Source organism: Gracilinanus agilis, chromosome 3 (genome assembly GCF_016433145.1).
Source record: "Gracilinanus agilis isolate LMUSP501 chromosome 3, AgileGrace, whole genome shotgun sequence".
Classification (NCBI taxonomy): domain Eukaryota; kingdom Metazoa; phylum Chordata; class Mammalia; order Didelphimorphia; family Didelphidae; genus Gracilinanus; species Gracilinanus agilis.
The window spans coordinates 405524386-405541885 of record NC_058132.1 but is presented as its reverse complement, the minus strand read 5'-3'; the positions used below and the strand labels follow the sequence as shown (position 1 = coordinate 405541885).

Here is a 17500-nt window from a genome sequence, read left to right as displayed (position 1 = left end):
GAAAGGCATTTTACAATCAAACTTCTTGAACAAATTTAGTTAAAAAAAGAGTAACATGCCTTCATAACTATTTCTGAAATGTACAACTTTTGGCCTAATGTTTGTTCATCTGTATACCTTCTTCCATGTATATTTTGTGAAACATAAAACTGAACAAATACAAGATACATTAATAGAGATAGGAAAGAAATTTAATCAGAAAACGGAAATGTTATGTTTAATGAAATGGTTTTGAAGACATAGTTTTTATACAATTAGATATTACCTTTTTTTAATGATATAACATAGTAGGAACTCAAGGGTTATGAACCTGAACATTTAAATACTACCTAAAAAATGAAGTGTTTCCTAATATACTCATTAATGTCCTCCTTTTCAAAAACTAACATGTTTTTAGTAATGTATGTATTTTTATACTTTTCTTTCTCATTAAGAAGATGAGGATCCTTGAGAGCAGGTATTGTTTCACACTCATTATATCTGTACAGGCCAGTACCTAGGATGTTGCTTGGCATTGCCTGAATTCAAAATACTAAGATTAATGAGACTAGTTTGGATGGATGTAGTGTTAAGAAACCTGTTTTCAAGTTAAGTAATGTCCAGGTTATCTATCAAAAAAGAATAAAATTTATAATGACTACTTTTAAAAATTCATTCTTCTCTCCTCTTTTTCATAGGTTTATAATCATGAAAACAGTGTCTTTGAATTATTTGGCTGAAACAGTAGTTCATTTTATCTATAACAAACATTTTTAAATTTCCAGTTCAATATTACTCAAGTTCATTTCCTATTTAGTTTTTACTTCAAGGATATACCATACTGTAAAGAGGATCCCTTGATAACCTTATTTTTCTAAGAGAATTAAAAACCTTAATGAGTACAAGTAAACAGGTTTTCCTACAAACCAACCAAGTACTTATTCTTGTCTGGACTAACAAAGGTCTAGATTATTCAATAATCCTTGGGGAAAATATTGATCTCAACCATCAGCTTTTCAGTCATCTAGTTATATCCTCTTCTCATCATCCCAAAGAAAATCAATAATAAAAGAGGTCTTATATAAACCAAAATATTTAGAGAAGCAAGTTTTATAATAACTAGAAATTAAAGCAAAAGAGATATTCATCATATAATGAATGGCTAAAAAAAAGTTTTAAATGTCTAAAATAAAAAATTATTACCAAAAAAAAAAAAAGTTACAGCTTAAGAAACAATGTCTAACAACATACAGAAACACTGGGAAAACTTATATGAACTGATGACAAAATGAAGTAATCAGAATCAGAAAAACAATGTATACAACAAAATAAAAAAACAACAACAAAAACCCAAACTGAATGCCATGAAATTAAAATAGCCATGGTTGGTCTAAAAGACCAAAGAAGGTACTTCCCAACCTTCTTTGAAGAGATGTGACACCTAAGCTAATGTAATGACTAGGTTTTTTGAAATGCTTTCCCCCCCCATTTTTGTTTGTTTGCTTGCTTGTAATAAGGACTGGCTCCCTAGGAGGGGAGGAAGATCCTGAGAAAAGAAGATGAAATAATGAAACATATCAATAAAAACTTAATTTCAAAACAATCCAAGATACTGATGCAAATGGCCTGCCACATTTGGCAAGTTTGAATTTGAACTAAATATATAGATATATAGATATAGATATATGTAGATATATGTAGATATAGATATATCTTAAAACATTCATTCATTAGGTCTTTTCTTTTTCTTCTAAGGTAAATAAGATGAAAAAACAGGCAAATTTTTCACCATATCAAACCAATAATGCAGTTGTTATCCTATTACCTGAGTGGAGTTAGAAAGTTGGTTTTTCCACGGCTCCTCTGCGCTGCTGGTCAGGTTTGTGCGGTTATGAGGTAGAGTGAGTGCGTTTCGCTGCAGGTAAGGCACGTTTCCATTACTTCCACTTCCTGTTATGTGATTATTGCCTATCAAAATAGTGTCTGTACTACCCAGCGTTCTTGCTGTACTGCAGGGAACTGGGCCTGCTGGAAAGGGTCCATTTGCCAAAGGCTGTCCAGGGCAGGCTGGACGGATTCCAGGCTGAGTGACATTAGGCACTCTGGTTAGAGCAACCTGTGGTTGCTGACCAGAGACAGAGTTTGTAGGCAGTGATGAGTCAGCTGTTGGCCCATTGGGAATTCCAGTAGTTCGTACCTGTGCAACTCCTGTTTGTCTCATCTATGGGGGGGAAAAAAAGAAGGAAAAAAAAAAAGAAATTTCTCATGTGAATCAAAAGAAAAAGATTATGGTGTTAATGACATATTAATAACATTTGTTAACCATATATGAAGAACTTTTTTGTAATGTTTAATTCTTTGGGCTAAAAGTATAAGAGACAAGGTTTTTCTCCTGTGTTGAATATTTTATTGAGAACTAGAAAAAACAAGTAGAATGTAAGTTTCTTGAATGCCAATTTAATGCACTTTTATATCTGCCATTACCAAATGCCTAGCACTATACTTCGCACTGAATAGACAATGTTTTTTAATGCTTAGTTTTCTCTAAAAATTCATTTCCAATTCTACAAACAAAAGTATAGATCAAAATTTTTACTATAAAATAAATAGAAGGTATTTGTTCTGGTAATTTAAGCAGGCATAAAACAGCACTTACAATGATTTTAAACATTAACAAAGGAGAAAGTGTACCCTTATAAATCACTTTATACACACCTGCTGATGTTGTTGCATCAAAACAAACTGACTCTCCAGTTGCTCCAGCATTAGTTTCTGTGCTGGATTTAAATTACTTCTATTTGCACGAAGCTGTTCCAAGTGCTTTGGAAAAAATAAAGCAAAAATTAAAATTCACATAGAGCCAATATAAAGTGATCACCGCATCTGGATATAGAATAAAGAACCAAAGAAAGAAAAAACTTTCTGCCTTTCAAAATAGCAAAACTCCATGAAGTGTGGTCTCCGTTTCCATTTGAACCTCTGCTATAAATTAGATATGTGACAAAACCCCTTGACCTAAGCTTCTCTTAACTGTAAGATGAAAGTATTGGACTATATGTCTTCTTATGTTTCTTCCAATATTTAAGATTCTATTATTATTATAACTATTACTAGATTTAATCATTTGAATCAGATGTAAAAATATACATTTCCTTTCATTTAGAAATGTTTCAAATAATTAGTATCATTGGACATTTCTGATTAATGGCTTACCTTTTAAATTATCTAACATTTTCCCAGCGATATAAAATGCTCCCCAGATTAAATACTTTAATCTTGAGTCTAGTTTCCTCAAAGATGCCATATGAGCCTATTCATATAATCTCTTTTGCTGGCTTTGATGAAATGAATCCATCAAGTCCTTATGTTGATCTTCTAAAAAAGTGTAGATTAAGATTTGGGAGACCTTTGAGACCATTTATTCTGACGTCTTTTTCGAATATTAAGACTGAAAGGTGAAGAGTTGAATTTGAAAGAAGATTCCTTATATGTCTCTGTCTCTGTCTCACCCTTACTTTCCATCTTATAAGCAATACTCTGTATTGGTTCCAAGGAAGAAGAGCAGGAAAAGCTAGGCAATGAAGTTAAGTGATTTGCTCAGGGTCATATAGCCACTAAGTGTCTAGAATCCTGAACCTGCTATCTCTAGGCATGGCTCTTAATCCATTAAGGCACCTGGCTGCCCAGGTTCCTTATCTCTTAATCCAGTTTTCTATTCTTGAATCTTAGCACCTCAAATAGTACTGGTAAAACTAAATTGCTATTTGTTTTTTAAAGACAGTCTTTTTTAAAGTGCTCCCTACATTTGAACATCAGATGATCTGGTTCCCTCCACTTCTGCAGCAGGAGCAATTGCTGCCTGAGGGAGAAGGAAAGGGTGCAATGAAAATCACTTTCCTTTCCCCTTCTTTTCCTCCTCACATTTTCCTTCAAGTATACAGGGACTGAAATTAGTCATGTTACAGAAGAAAACAAAGCAAAACAAACACCACAAAACTCATGAAAGTCAGAATCACAAGTCCCAAATGGATTTTCCAGTTAAAGTAAAATTAAGTAAAAAAAAGTTTCCAGAAGAAATTTCAACAAAGTTCTCAAATTTTCTTATTATGTACTAGAAAGGAATTAAAACCTAGCATATTTTTATTTCTTAACCATCACAGAGAGCTCAATCTCAATATAGCAAGGTCTCGTTAACAAAGTTTCATATTAGTAGTTTACTTATGTTCTTTTCCAGTCATATTTCACAATAATGTTTGACCTCAGAAATATTTAGATAATGATAAAATGTATAATAGCCCATAAATCCAGTGCAGTGTAGTAATCCAAATTTTGTTATCACAAAATAAAGGAGGGAAATGTATTTTAGACACACACGTCCATCACACAGCCGCCCCCAACCCCACCCCCATCCCCACACTCCCACTTTGCCTTACCATGATTAACTTAAAGGCACTGCAATGCTTCTATATTCTGGCAACATCCATATTAAATATGAGAAGTTTGATTCTACTTATGTCTACCTTATTTTGTAAGAAGATAAGCCAAAAATGCAAAGAGATATGGATATGAAGCATGTGGATACTATTGTTTACAGTAATAGCAAAATGAAGAAGATATATTTATATTTTATTTCATTTAATTCTCAAGGTAAAAACTGAAGATAGATATTGCATTTATAGCTAAAAAAGTACAGACTAAGTTAAAAGTAAGTTTTTCTAAGGTCACCAAGTTAGATAATGTCAGGATAGACTAGGCCTTCTGATTCCAAATGAAGGATTCTTTCAGTTAAACCCATCAGCATTGTGGCACATGATAAATTACTGAGAGTGGTTTATTTTCAAAGGAAGGATAAATTTTCCAGGAATATAACTTTTGGGCAGCCTAAAAGAAAACAAACATTCTAAACCTTAAAATATTCATTTGTTTAGGATACATACCTGTAATTTCTGTGGTGTCAAGCACCATGAATGAATTTGTTGCTGTGCTGGAGGATGTGACACTGTATGGCCACTACTCCAGGTATTGGAAGTATTCTGAAGAAAACATGTTAAAAAGTTAAAATGATGAAAGAATATATAGTGATTAGCCCACACAACAATAACTAATGGGGACTAAATGACAATGAATTGGAATAAAATACTGCAGTTTTTCTATGAAATGATTTTTAAATACTAAGGTCTTTCAAAGGTAACATTATTAAATGACAATTTGAGTGGTTAATATTAAATTTAGGGAAGGGAAAAATCATTAATAGTATATATAAACATATTGATTCTTTAAACCCACCCTCACACCCACCACCCTCGAATTATGAAACAAATGATTCCTTTTTTAAAAAAGCATGCTGTCATTTAGACCCAACATTTTTTTTTTTATTTCAGTGCTACTGGAAAGTGATGGTGAAAAGCGTTTTAATATCTTAGCAGCAGGGAAATGGATAAAATGGCCTGATGCATGTAATCTAATCTCTAGCTTTATTTATTATGATGCTAGGATTTCATGATGAAATACAGTGTTAAAAATGTATAATTATCAGAGAAACTCAAACCTTTCACTCCCTGATGTCCACAAGTATAAAAATCAGAACAAAAGATGTTCTAATTTCAAAATCTTCGTGCACTTTGGACCTGGTTTTGGATTGGGGTTTTCTAGTTCTCTAGAATATATACCTTTGTTGGACTAGATGTTCTTTTCCTCTTGGCAGGACTGGACAGGTCATCTACTTGGCTAGAAGGAATCATGTGTAGTGGCAAGGATTGCTGTGAAATTGGTGTTTGACTGAGGCCTAATACAGGTTCAGTATTTGGATGATGAGGTTTACAAGCCTAAGGATCACAGAAGGAAGACAAAAATATGGTTCTATATACTCTTAATTCTTTCCTTCAAATTAAAAACTTTTATAAGCTGCATAATTTTCAAAGCTATGTGGACATAGCTGATTACAATGATTGAAAATCAAAATCAAATGAATTATCAGTGGAGGAATGTGTACCTTCCTTGGGATTAAAAAAAAATTTAAGTATATAATCACTGCAGCATTTCTACTTGAGAAATTTCTCTCAAAATCATGAAAATCCACAAAGGTTCTAAATTGGTACCCCAAATTTCTCCCACATTATAGGGAGTGTTACCTTGATCTAGAATCCCTTTGTAATTAAATCAAAGGCTTTTTATTATTGAAAGCCAGTCCTGCACTTAGTAAAATAAGCTTGACCACTAAAGATTCAAATAACCCTTAAAGCTGGGCACCTGCAGAATATAACCCAACTTCTCACCTGCTGTGCTGTGTTCATGGCACCCTGCCTGGAGGTAAGCTCTGCGGGAATTGGTAGGCTCCATGCCTCCTCAATACTAGGAAGTAATTTAGTTTTATTCTGTAGACTACCTTGTGGAAGGTTACACAACTGAGCCTAGGAAAAATTATGTAAAAAGCAAATTTAACACAAGCCTACTTTAGTAAGAGCAAGTCCACTAAATCTTCCTAAATGCTGTAGCTAATTATGTTTTAAAGAAAATAGATTCTAAATTTGGGGTTTTAGAAAGATGCTAAGGATAAAGAGGGTAACCAGAATATAAACCTTTGTGAGAATCAGAACAAAGTTGAGCTCTCATAATTATTATCTTATGAAACTTCAAGCAAGAGTGAAAGACAGTGTTTGTGTTCTTTCTCTAAAATGCTATGGAAACTTAAAAATGTAGACAATACATAGAAAAAAAAGTTATGTAAATTAATATGCATCAACTGAGTAAATGTGCAAAAGAGTATATTAAAATACTTTATATCTTACTTAAAAATGGAACATAAAATAATACTACAAGCTATGATATGTATACAAAGTATGGAAACAGATCATAAACACCATGACACAACTAGACAAACTTGCCATCCACCCCTTCCTGCCTGGTGTGTCATGAACAAAAAATGTCACTTTTGTAAACACTATTTAATTTTACCTGTAAATACTTAATCCGTGCTGCAAGTGCAGAGGTATTACTACAATTTTTGCTCCTAGTTGCATTTAAATAACATTTAATGGCATCCTGAGGCTGGTTGCAGGACTCATACAGAGTGCCTAGGTCCATCCAGGCTGCAGCATGGCCATGGTCCAATTGTACAGCACATATATAAGCCTGTAAAGCATCCATAGGCTGATTTTGCTGTTGGTAGAGCACACTTTAAAAAAAGAGAGAGAAAGAAAGAACTGAATAGCTTCTAAAGAGGAGTATTAATCCCAACAAGACATACAACATGTCATACAGCATGCAAAGCTTTTTCTTTGAATTATAAACAGTCATAATGCTGTTCATTTTATACAAAGTCTTACCCTATTGAACACCATGTATCTGCACTTGCTTCTGATTTATCAATTGACTGCCTATAAGATATAAAGGCATCTTGAACTTTTCCAATACTTGAATAGCACCTGGGGAGGGGTGGAGGGGAGGAAGGAGGGGGGAAAAAAAAAAATCAAGAAAATAATATTAATCTATTATAAATACTACAACTTTTCTCAGGAGGTATTGTGTATTACTAAAGTATAAAAAATTTAAATTTTCAAAAGATGCATTTAAATTAACATTTCAAAATTATACTAAGTTTGAGTATAAGTACCCCAGTCTTTTTTTAAACAATGGACAGGCTGAATAAGTTTGAGTATAAGTACCCCAGTCTTTTTTTAAACAATGGACAGGCTGAATAAGGGTATTATTGCATTTGGAAATTATCAGACTACTGCAAAATGACAACATTCCCTAAAAAAGAAGGCAAAAGAACCAACCAGTTTTTAGTATTACATTATAGCAAAAACAAAAAAAGACAAATGACATAGGTATTACTGGTCCATATAAGGCAAGTCATACATTTTTACGATGGTCCCTCCAACAGATTTTGAAAATAAACTCTCTAATTTGTGGTTAATAAAGATTCTAGGAAGTATTATTTTTCCAAATTAAAAAAGGAACTGTATTAAAAAATTATCACCATGCATTATATAATCATAAAATAGTTGAATGAAAAAGGACTTTTCACATTGTAGCAACAATTTTATTTTAAAATGAACTTAGAATAACAATTCTACACATTATTTATACAATAAAGCATTATTTTAGTGGATCTATATTCACTCCAATCAGTGCAAAAAGCAACTTGCATATGCAAAATGTCTGCATATCAATAAGACTTTTCTTAGGTTGAATTCTCTAGATCTTTTTTCATTTTATGAGTACTAGTGCAGGACTTGAGATATCTATGCCTTTATCTTTTCATTTCTTATGACAAGATTAGATAACTTTAAAAGATATTTTATAACCAAAGACTTCCCTTATTCCTTTAAACAACCTGTGGAACATTGCAGAATCACTGAAAGAACTAAAACCCACCTATACAAGGAAAACAAAGTAGATTAATAGTGTTTATTGTGCAGGCTGTTATCTACAGTTAGATGAGCAACCTATACAGTGGGTCTATTTGTATGTGTATATACTGATTCACAGTGAATTAGATAAAAAATCAAACAAGCAAATGGTCTAGATCAGTGATGAGCAAACTTTTTAAAGAGGGGGCCAAAGGAAAGGAAATGCTCACCTGTCAGTCTGTTTCTAAGGCAACTCTTTCTAAGTTTCATTGTATTGTATCCTACTCACTGTATTTGTCAGATTAGGAATAATGTCCTTCTGCTGCTGGATAGAACATTTCAGCCTGTCCCCACCCCCCAATCTGGCCTGCAGGCCGTAGTTTGCCCATCACTGGTCTAGACCGTTGTGGGAAATCCCACAGATACCAAAGGGGTGAAATGTAACCTGCATTAACCACAACAAATGAGATAAGATTCTTTTAAGTATCCTTCATTTCCTTCTTGGATCACTTGAAAAAATGATAATAGTGCTTTCAAGATTATAACACACTCAGCAAAAATTTCCTTGGCTGTACTTCCAATTCTGTCTTAAAGGTGTAAAATCAACTAAGCATTAGGGGATGAGGGCAAGTCCAAATTTTCCACTGTTGTTGACATAGGTCCTTATAAAAACATTAATATACTTGTCCCATTTCTCAGTTATCTATTGTCCTCCTGTGTCTTCATATATCTGAATGCTTTCTGAGATACTGTAGAACAGTTGACCTTAATATTCTATATACTCCCCCTTGCCACCTGGTTTTGAAGTAGTGCTCATAACATATTTTCCTCCATGGTATTTTACAAGTAAGTTTGAATTTTACACAGGGGTTGTCTTCGTACATGGCAAGGAGAACAAATGCTCATCAGTGAAGATAGTTTTTAGGTTCTTTTGGCCATCTAGTTGTGGTGATTGCTTTATATTAAGTTTCATAAGAAATGGTATTAATCAATATCAATCTTCTTTGTCTTTTCTCATTTTTCTGGATCAATAATTCCTCTGAATAGGTCAAGTAGAAGGGCTTGCAATTTTAATGAAGAAACTTCATCTTTATTCTTTCTTGCAATTATGATGTTCATTTTGACTTTTGTTTTAGTTGGAATAAGCCTATATAGTCTGATTGCACACAAGTTCTCATCATTTTATTGTTTTAGGAGGTGGAAGGGGTTTGTTGATATTCATCTTGTGTAGTCTTCCAATTTGTCCAGAAAATGTATTTGTTATGAATACATGAAATTTTGATAGTCAACAAGTCTTGGCCCTCTCTCAATACTAAAATCTGATTCAACACTTTTCTTTTATTCTCCCTTATATCAAACTTCTTATCAAAATCCAGAACTATCAAAGTTTATTTTTTACTTGGTTTGAAATATTTTGTCAAGTTATTGTTCTACCTTTTCATCCTCTCCAACAGATGTAGGCTCATAAGCTATGATTATCTTCATGGTGGTCTCTTTGATTATACCCATTCATGAGCACTATAAGAAGAAATGATGAAGTATCCATGAAAAGATTTCTATTATTGCCTTTGGATGCACAATGAAAACAACTCTATCACTTCTCATAGATTCCTACTCCAAGATGTCTGTGAACCCTTCTGCCATTTAGAGACAACATGCTTATGTGTTTTCCTATATTTTTCACAGGAATATCAATAGTGTTGTTAATTTCTACATTCTAATTAGAGGCATATATTCAGGGCTCCAGCATTTATAGATGTTCTAAAAATTTTGTTCTTTAACATGTAAATTCTTTTTCTTTTCCAGCACTGTAATCATGGAAATCAAAACAGGTTTCATAGGTCTCAGGGATCTATCTATCTATGTATCTATCTATGTATCTATCTATGTATCTATCTATGTATCTATCTANATCTATCTATGTATCTATCTATGTATCTATCTATGTATCTATCTATGTATCTATCTAATGCAGTACCTAGAAATATAAACTATGAACAGAAAATTATTCTAGACTTCTCACTTTCATGTCACATATTCCATTAGCATTCAACTTCTGTCATTCTTTCTCACTACTAAAATAGATATCAATGAACTGAAAGTCCTCATTACCTCTTTCTTGGAGGATTACTATGATCTCCAAATTGGTCTTCCTGCTTCAAATATTCCTATACTCCAAAAGTCATATTTCACCCAGCTGCCAAAGTTTTTTTTTCCTCCAATAACACAGGTATTATGTCATTCCCAAACAAAACATGCCCATAATTCCTTATGTCCTTTAGGATGAAATATAAACTCCTCTATTTGTATCTTAAAATCCGTTATACTATTCCTACAAAATAACTTCCCAATCTTTATTTTCATACCTTATATTCCCATATATTAGTCTAGCAAAAAAAGGAGTGAGTAAAGTCAAATTTCTCAAAGTTTCAAAATGTGCAATTGGGAAACTGGTGGTATTAAGAGAAAAGAAAGCATAATGGATAACTATTTTTGAAGATTAGATAAATATTGTAAAAGAGTATAAGTCTGAGATAGTACATTCAAATGGGGAATTTGAAAGGAAAGGTGAATTCAAGAAAAATAAGTAATACAAATTTCTGTTTGAGAGATATTGATGTAAAACTGTTATCTGCTGACAGGATGGAAAATAGTCAAATTTGCTAACAAGTAGAAAAGACAAAGGGGAACAATGAAAGAGGAGATACAACATAAAAGAAGTTGTGAAGTCTGGAAAAGAATCCTATATTTTATACTCAGTAGGTGGCTGGGATACAATGAAAACTTAGGGGCAAAGGAGTGCCAAGAGCACAGTTCTACTTTAGGATGATTAGTCTGGTAATTTTATGTAAATTAGAGGAAGAAGCAGCTACGTGCTAGGAGAGTGTATGGTATTACAATAATCTAGTAGAGATTAAAGTGATTTAAATGTGGAGAAAAAAAGAGGGAAAAGTAAAAAATTCCCTAATTTTTAAGGATGCTGATGCCATTAAGAGAAATATGAATTTCCCTACAAAAGTAGAGGCATAGAAGAATCTAACTTTTAATGATTTAAAAAAAAAAAAAAAAACAAAAGGAAGCACCATTTTCAATAGGAATATACTAGCAGTTTTCTCAGTAAACACACAAATAAAGTAAGGATATCCACTCTCAGTACTATTAAGTGATCTAGCTCTAGAAACACTAGTTAACAGCAAGAAGAGAAATCAATTAAAGGAATAAAGTTAAGTCAAGAGGAAATGAAACTATCCCCTCTTTGCTGATGAAATCATAATTTACATAAAATTCCTAAAGAAATCAGAAATGTAACAAAATGGTATAGTTTTAGCTAAAATCCAGGCTATAAAATAGATCAATTAAATGAAAAATATCTCTACCTAAGAATAACAAAATTCCAAAGTGAATGATATGAAAAGAAATCTCAATAAAAATAACACTTAAATACATAAAATAAGTGAGTCAATGTAATCACTGCTCATAGATGACCTATGGCAATATAAGGATGAAACATTGAAGCTAATGAACAATATAATGACAATCAAACTATCAAAGGAATACTTTATAGAAATCAATGAAAATTCATTTGGAGAAAGAAATATCTAAACTATAATGGGAAATAATGAAACAAAAAGGTAGGAATAATGTAGGAATAGGACTTCTAGATGTTGGACTATACTATAAACAGTCATCAAAATCTTTTGATTTGGTTAAAAATATAGAAATAAACCAACAGAATGTACTAGGTGAGAGAATAATAATGGAACACAATAATCTATTGTTCAATGAACTAGAAAACATTCATTCCTTAGGAAATAATTTGCCTATGATAAATACTGCTAGGAAAACTGGAAAGCATTTTGCAAGAAAGTAAGCTCCTTACTCCATATTCTAAATGGATATATGATATTACTATTAAGAAGAGAAGGTAGCATATTATTCATAGTTAGGGGGAAAAATCAGTCAATAAACACTTATTAAGCACCTATTAAATTGCAAGGCACTATACTAAGGTACTGGGGAAATGAAATGACTTTGCCCTTAAGAAGCTCACAATCTAATTTGGAGAAAAGATAACAAGCAAATATGTAGAGACAAGCTGTATGTTTAAAAACAAAATAACTGAGAGAGAAGGCACTAGGATGAAAGAGGCTTCCTGTAGAAGATGGCATTTTAGTTGAGACAAAGCAAACCAGGAAAGACAGCAGGCAGGATGACAAAGAGGATTTAAGAGATGGGAGGACAACCAGAGATAATGCCCATAGCTGAGAGATGGAATGCTTAATTGTTGGAGGAAAAGGGAGGCCAGAGATACTGGACTGTAAAGTACATACCAGGAAATAAGCAGTCAGGGAACTAGAAAAGGAGAAGTAAACTAGGTTATAAAAGGTTTTAAATGCCAGACAAGGGATTTTGTATATGAAGCTAGAGAAGATAAGGAACTACTGGAATTTACCAAGAAAGGAGGTAATATGGTCAGACATGCTTTAAGAAAACCAGTTTAGTGGCTGAATGGAGGACAGAAACATAACTTGAGGCAAGAAGATCATCAGCAGGCCATTGCAATAGGGAAAACATAGGGTGAGAAAAGGTAACATATGTGAGAGATGTTGCAGAGATGAAACCAATAGGCCTTAAATTCTGAGGGACTAGGAAGATGGTGCTGCCCTCTATAGTAAAATAAGTTGGAGAGGACAGAGATCTTTGAAGGGAAAAGAAAATGAGTTTAGTTTTGGGCATGTTGAGTTCAAGATGCCTAAAAGACATTAAGTTTGAGATGTCTAAAAAACAGTTGGAGGTGTGAGAATAGAGGTCAGCAGAGAGGCAAGATAGCTGGATTTGAAAACTGTCAGCATTGAAATGTAATTAAATCCATGGGAGTTAATGAGAGCACCACGTAAAATAGAATAGAGGTAGAAGAGAATTCAGGACAGAATCTGAAGTTAGAAGATGTTCTCTGGGTGAGAAGATTCATCCAAGGAAAATGTGAAGAAAGAGATAAGTAGGGTGCATCAAGAATGGTATCCTGAAAACGCTGAAGAAATGATTTGACTAGGATGATGTTTAGTGTTAGTTTAAGGATTATTCAAACTCAGATCTTTGAAATTCTAAGTCAGTGCTATTACCATTATAGTATATAAACTATAAAGTATTTCACCTACCTGAAAATTTTCCAATGTTGTGAATGATATTCACATTTTCCAAGTACACTTTTTAAACCAAGATCTGTAATAGTATATGTACCTATTTATTAAATGATGATCTAAGATTTGAAGAGGAAAAAGAATACAACCTCCACCCAAAAAAATTAATACAGTGGCTTAGTAAATGAAGAGATACCTGAATTCAAGTGCCCTACTTACTACAAATCACAAATGCATAATATGTAATAATAGAACTTTCTACATTTTGATCTTCTAACATCATGTCTGGATCCAAAAATAGTAAGGTCAAAGGATAATGTTGCACACTCCTTTTAGTCAATCCTTCCTCAAGGATAAGCACTAACATTTTAAAAATTGTTAGATTAGGTACATCAAAATGGAGGTGGTAAATTTTATTGATACAGAAACTTTTCAATTTCATATATTCAAATTTCCTTTGCAATTTGAAGGGCATTCTTATTTTGCATAGTTTGTTATTTCTCAATGGAATTATTAAATTTAATCATTATGTTTAAATTTGAAGCCATGAATCCAGGTGGACTTACTAAAATTGGCTTAAGGGGGGGTGGGGGTGGGGGAAGTTGAGAGGCGTGGAGGTGCTCAAAGGTTGTAATTTTCTCATTTCTTACAGTATGGTGGTTTAGGTTTTTTTTTTTTTTTACATTGTTGTCTTCTGGGAAAGACCCATAATTGTTATGAATCTTGTTTTCAAGATCAGTGTTTTAAATAGAGGGTATGTTTTCTTTTAATGATATTCTTTTTTCCTTCTCCCAGATTATCCCTCACTCCTGTATAAAAGCATTCCTAATTAGTTGGAAAGTTTTTTGTTTTTGCTTAGGGGTTTTTGGCTATTTGGTGAAATATCAAAGATTCAATTTTTTAAAAATTGCCAATTATTTTAATTATGCAGGCCATAAATTCAGCCCTAACATTTCATTTTTAATGACTTTGGAACAACATATTAAGGATTCCATATTTTTCCTCAAAATCCATGGGGTGGAGAAATAGACTTCCGGTTAAGATGGCGGCAGAGTAAGGAGCAGCTGCTCGATCTCTCCTGACCGAACCACACAGAACCCCTCAAGGGGAAATAAAAACGAGTCCAGAGGAACGAAGGAACCCCACAACAGGGCGCAGCATTGAAGGTACGCAGAATCGGGGCATTTCCACACTTTAAAGGGGTGAAACAGTTCACACTAAAACACGAGAGGAAGAAGCCCCTCCCCCACCCCCCACACCACACAAGCGGGTAAACAGGACTGGGACAACCAGAAAATCACTGGCAGCCCCTGAGCCCGTACCTGTGTGCTGCAAGACTAGGGACCCCAGGTGGCTGGGACTCTCCCTGAGCGCCCACGTGGGTGAAGGCACCGCCTCCAGCAGGGACAAAGGCCCCTAAAACTCGGCCTTTCCCAAGCTCTGAAGGCATCTCCTCAGGGGCAAATAAAGATCTCCAGCCCACGGACTTTCACTACCTTCTGCAGGGGTGAAAGCAGGGCCCTAAGAGCAGCAGCGCAGGCAAAGGCAGTGCCCTAGGCTTGAATAAGGATCTCCAGCCCAGGCTTGGACCTCCAGTGAGGACCCGGTGCAGACCTGAGCGTGGCTGTGGAAGCAGCCCCAAAGACAGCTGAAGGAACCTCGGGCAGAGGGGCAGACCGGGAACTACCAGGAGGCCTGACCCCGAGGACAAGGAGACCGGAGCCCCCCCCCCCCCCCCCCCCCCCAAAAAAAAAAAAAGGCAGACCCGGAGTGCAAAGACAAAGAGGAAAAGGGGCGGGGCTAACAATGGCCAGCAATAAGGAAATCCAGAAGAAAAAGACCATCAAGAGACACTCTGGAACACTGGACAACTTCTACACAGAGAAAATCCAGACAACAGAGGAGGGAAAACAAAAATCCAAACCTCCCCAAAAAAATGAAAGCTGGTCACAAGTTATGGAAGAGTTTAAAAATGAAATGCTAAGGAAGATGGAAGAAATCTGGCAAGAAAATAACAGTTTAAAAGGCAGAATTTCGCAATTAGAAAGTGAGACAAGACAACTGAAGACCAAAAATGACCAGATTGAAAAGGAAAACCAAAACATTAAAGCCGAAAACCAAAACATTAAAGCCGAAAACCAGTCCTTAAAGGCTAGAATCGAACATTTAGAAACCAATGATCTCTCAAGACAACAAGAACAAATAAAACAAAGTCAAAAGACTGATAAAATAGAAGGAAACATGAAATATCTCAAGGAGAGAGTGACAGACCAAGAAAACCGGTCTAGAAGGGATAACTTGAGAATCATTGGTATTCCAGAAAAGGCAGAAATTAATAAAAACATGGACTCCATACTCAAAGAAATTATTCAGCAAAATTGCCCTGAAGTTCTACAACAAGAGGGCAACATAGACATTGAAAGGATCCATAGAACACCCTCTAAACTGGACCCAGAAAAGTCAACACCCAGAAATATAATAGCGAAATTGAAGAGCTTTCGAGTCAAAGAAAAAATCTTACAAGAAGCCAGAAAGAGACAATTCAAATATCAAGGAGCACCAATAAGGATCACACAGGATCTGGCAGCCTCAACACTAAAAGAACGCAAGGCTTGGAATACAATATTCAGAAAGGCAAGAGAGCTGGGCCTGCAACCACGGATCAACTACCCAGCGAAACTAACCATATACTTTCAGGGGAAAGTATGGGCATTCAACAAAATTGAAGAATTCCAAGTTTTTGCACAAAAGAGACCGGGACTAATTGGAAAGTTTGACACTCAACCACAGATATCAAGAGAAAGATGATGAAAAGGTAAATAAGAAACAGAGGGAAAAGAAAGAAAACTCATAGTCTTTTAAGCTTGACTCTTTAAGAGCATAAATAAGATCTAAGTATCTGTATTACTAGGGGGAGAAATGCTATGTATAATTCTCTGTAGTGAACTCTATACACTATTATAATATTCACTATTATAGCAACCAGAAGAATAATTCATAGGGAGAGGACAGGATACTAAATGGTCTAAGATGACATGGGGGGTGGGAAAGAGGGGAGGAAGAGTAGGGGACACCAAGAAAAATCCGAGTAAATAAGAAAAATAAGATATTCTATTACACACAAAGAGGGCATGGGAAGGGGAGGGGATAAATACTACCATAAGAAGGAGAGGAAGAGAGCATTAAGAGGTAATAATCAAACCTTACTCTCAGTATAATCAACCCGGAGAAGGAAGAGTAGCTTTATTATCCATCTGGATAAAAAACTCCATCTAACCCTACTGAGAAAGTCAGAAGGGATAAACCAAAGGGAGCAGGGGAGTGGGGAGGCCAAAAAGGGAGGGAAGAAGAAGGGAGAGGGAATTCATTCCGTCTTTAAAAAAAACAAAAATAAGGGAACAACAAGGGAGGGGACAGAAAGGGAAGTCAATCAAGGGAGGGGATAAGGGATACTGGCTCAAAGCAAACCACTGGTGTAAAAGAAAATAGTGCAATAAGAAGGAGTGGGTCTAGGGGAGGATACAAAAAATGTCAGTGAATACACAACTAACAATTGTAACTCTGAATGTGAACGGGATGAACTCACTCATAAAACGGAAGCAAATAGCAGAGTGGTTCAGAAACCAAAATCCTACCATAGGTTGTCTACAAGAAACACATATGAGGCGGGTAGACACACACAAGTTCAAGGTTAAGGGTATGAGCAAAATCTTTTGGGCATCAAATGAGAAAAAGAAGGCAGGAGTGGCTATCATGATCTCTGACAAAGCCAAAGTAAAAATAGGTATGATTAAAAAAGACAGGGAAGGTCATTACATCCTGATTAAAGGCAGTATAAACAATGAGGAAATAACACTTCTCAATATATATGCACCAAGTGGTATAGCATCCAAATTCATAAAGGAGAAACTGGCAGAGCTCAAGAAGGAAATAGATAGTAAAACCATAATAGTGGGAGATCTAAATATTCCTCTTTCAGATCTAGATAAATCAAACCAAAAAATAAATAAGAAAGAGGTAAGAGAG

General features: G+C 34.7%; 1 protein-coding gene across 5 annotated transcripts in view; it reads right to left on the bottom strand.

Moving 5' to 3' along the window:
- KDM6A (lysine demethylase 6A) overlaps positions 1–17500 on the bottom strand; it is a 260558-nt gene that overhangs the window by 42647 nt on the left and 200411 nt on the right. The window contains exons 11-17 of one of the 5 annotated variants that reach the window (XM_044670190.1): positions 7305–7403; positions 6934–7153; positions 6255–6389; positions 5649–5804; positions 4917–5012; positions 2695–2799; positions 1805–2200 (exon numbers count right to left, since the gene is read on the bottom strand). In XM_044670190.1, coding sequence (XP_044526125.1) covers positions 1805–2200; positions 2695–2799; positions 4917–5012; positions 5649–5804; positions 6255–6389; positions 6934–7153; positions 7305–7403 — 1207 coding nt within the window. The remainder of the gene's footprint in view (positions 1–1804; positions 2201–2694; positions 2800–4916; positions 5013–5648; positions 5805–6254; positions 6390–6933; positions 7154–7304; positions 7404–17500) is intronic. The other 4 variants (XM_044670194.1, XM_044670191.1, XM_044670192.1 and 1 more) reach the window with 4 other exon arrangements.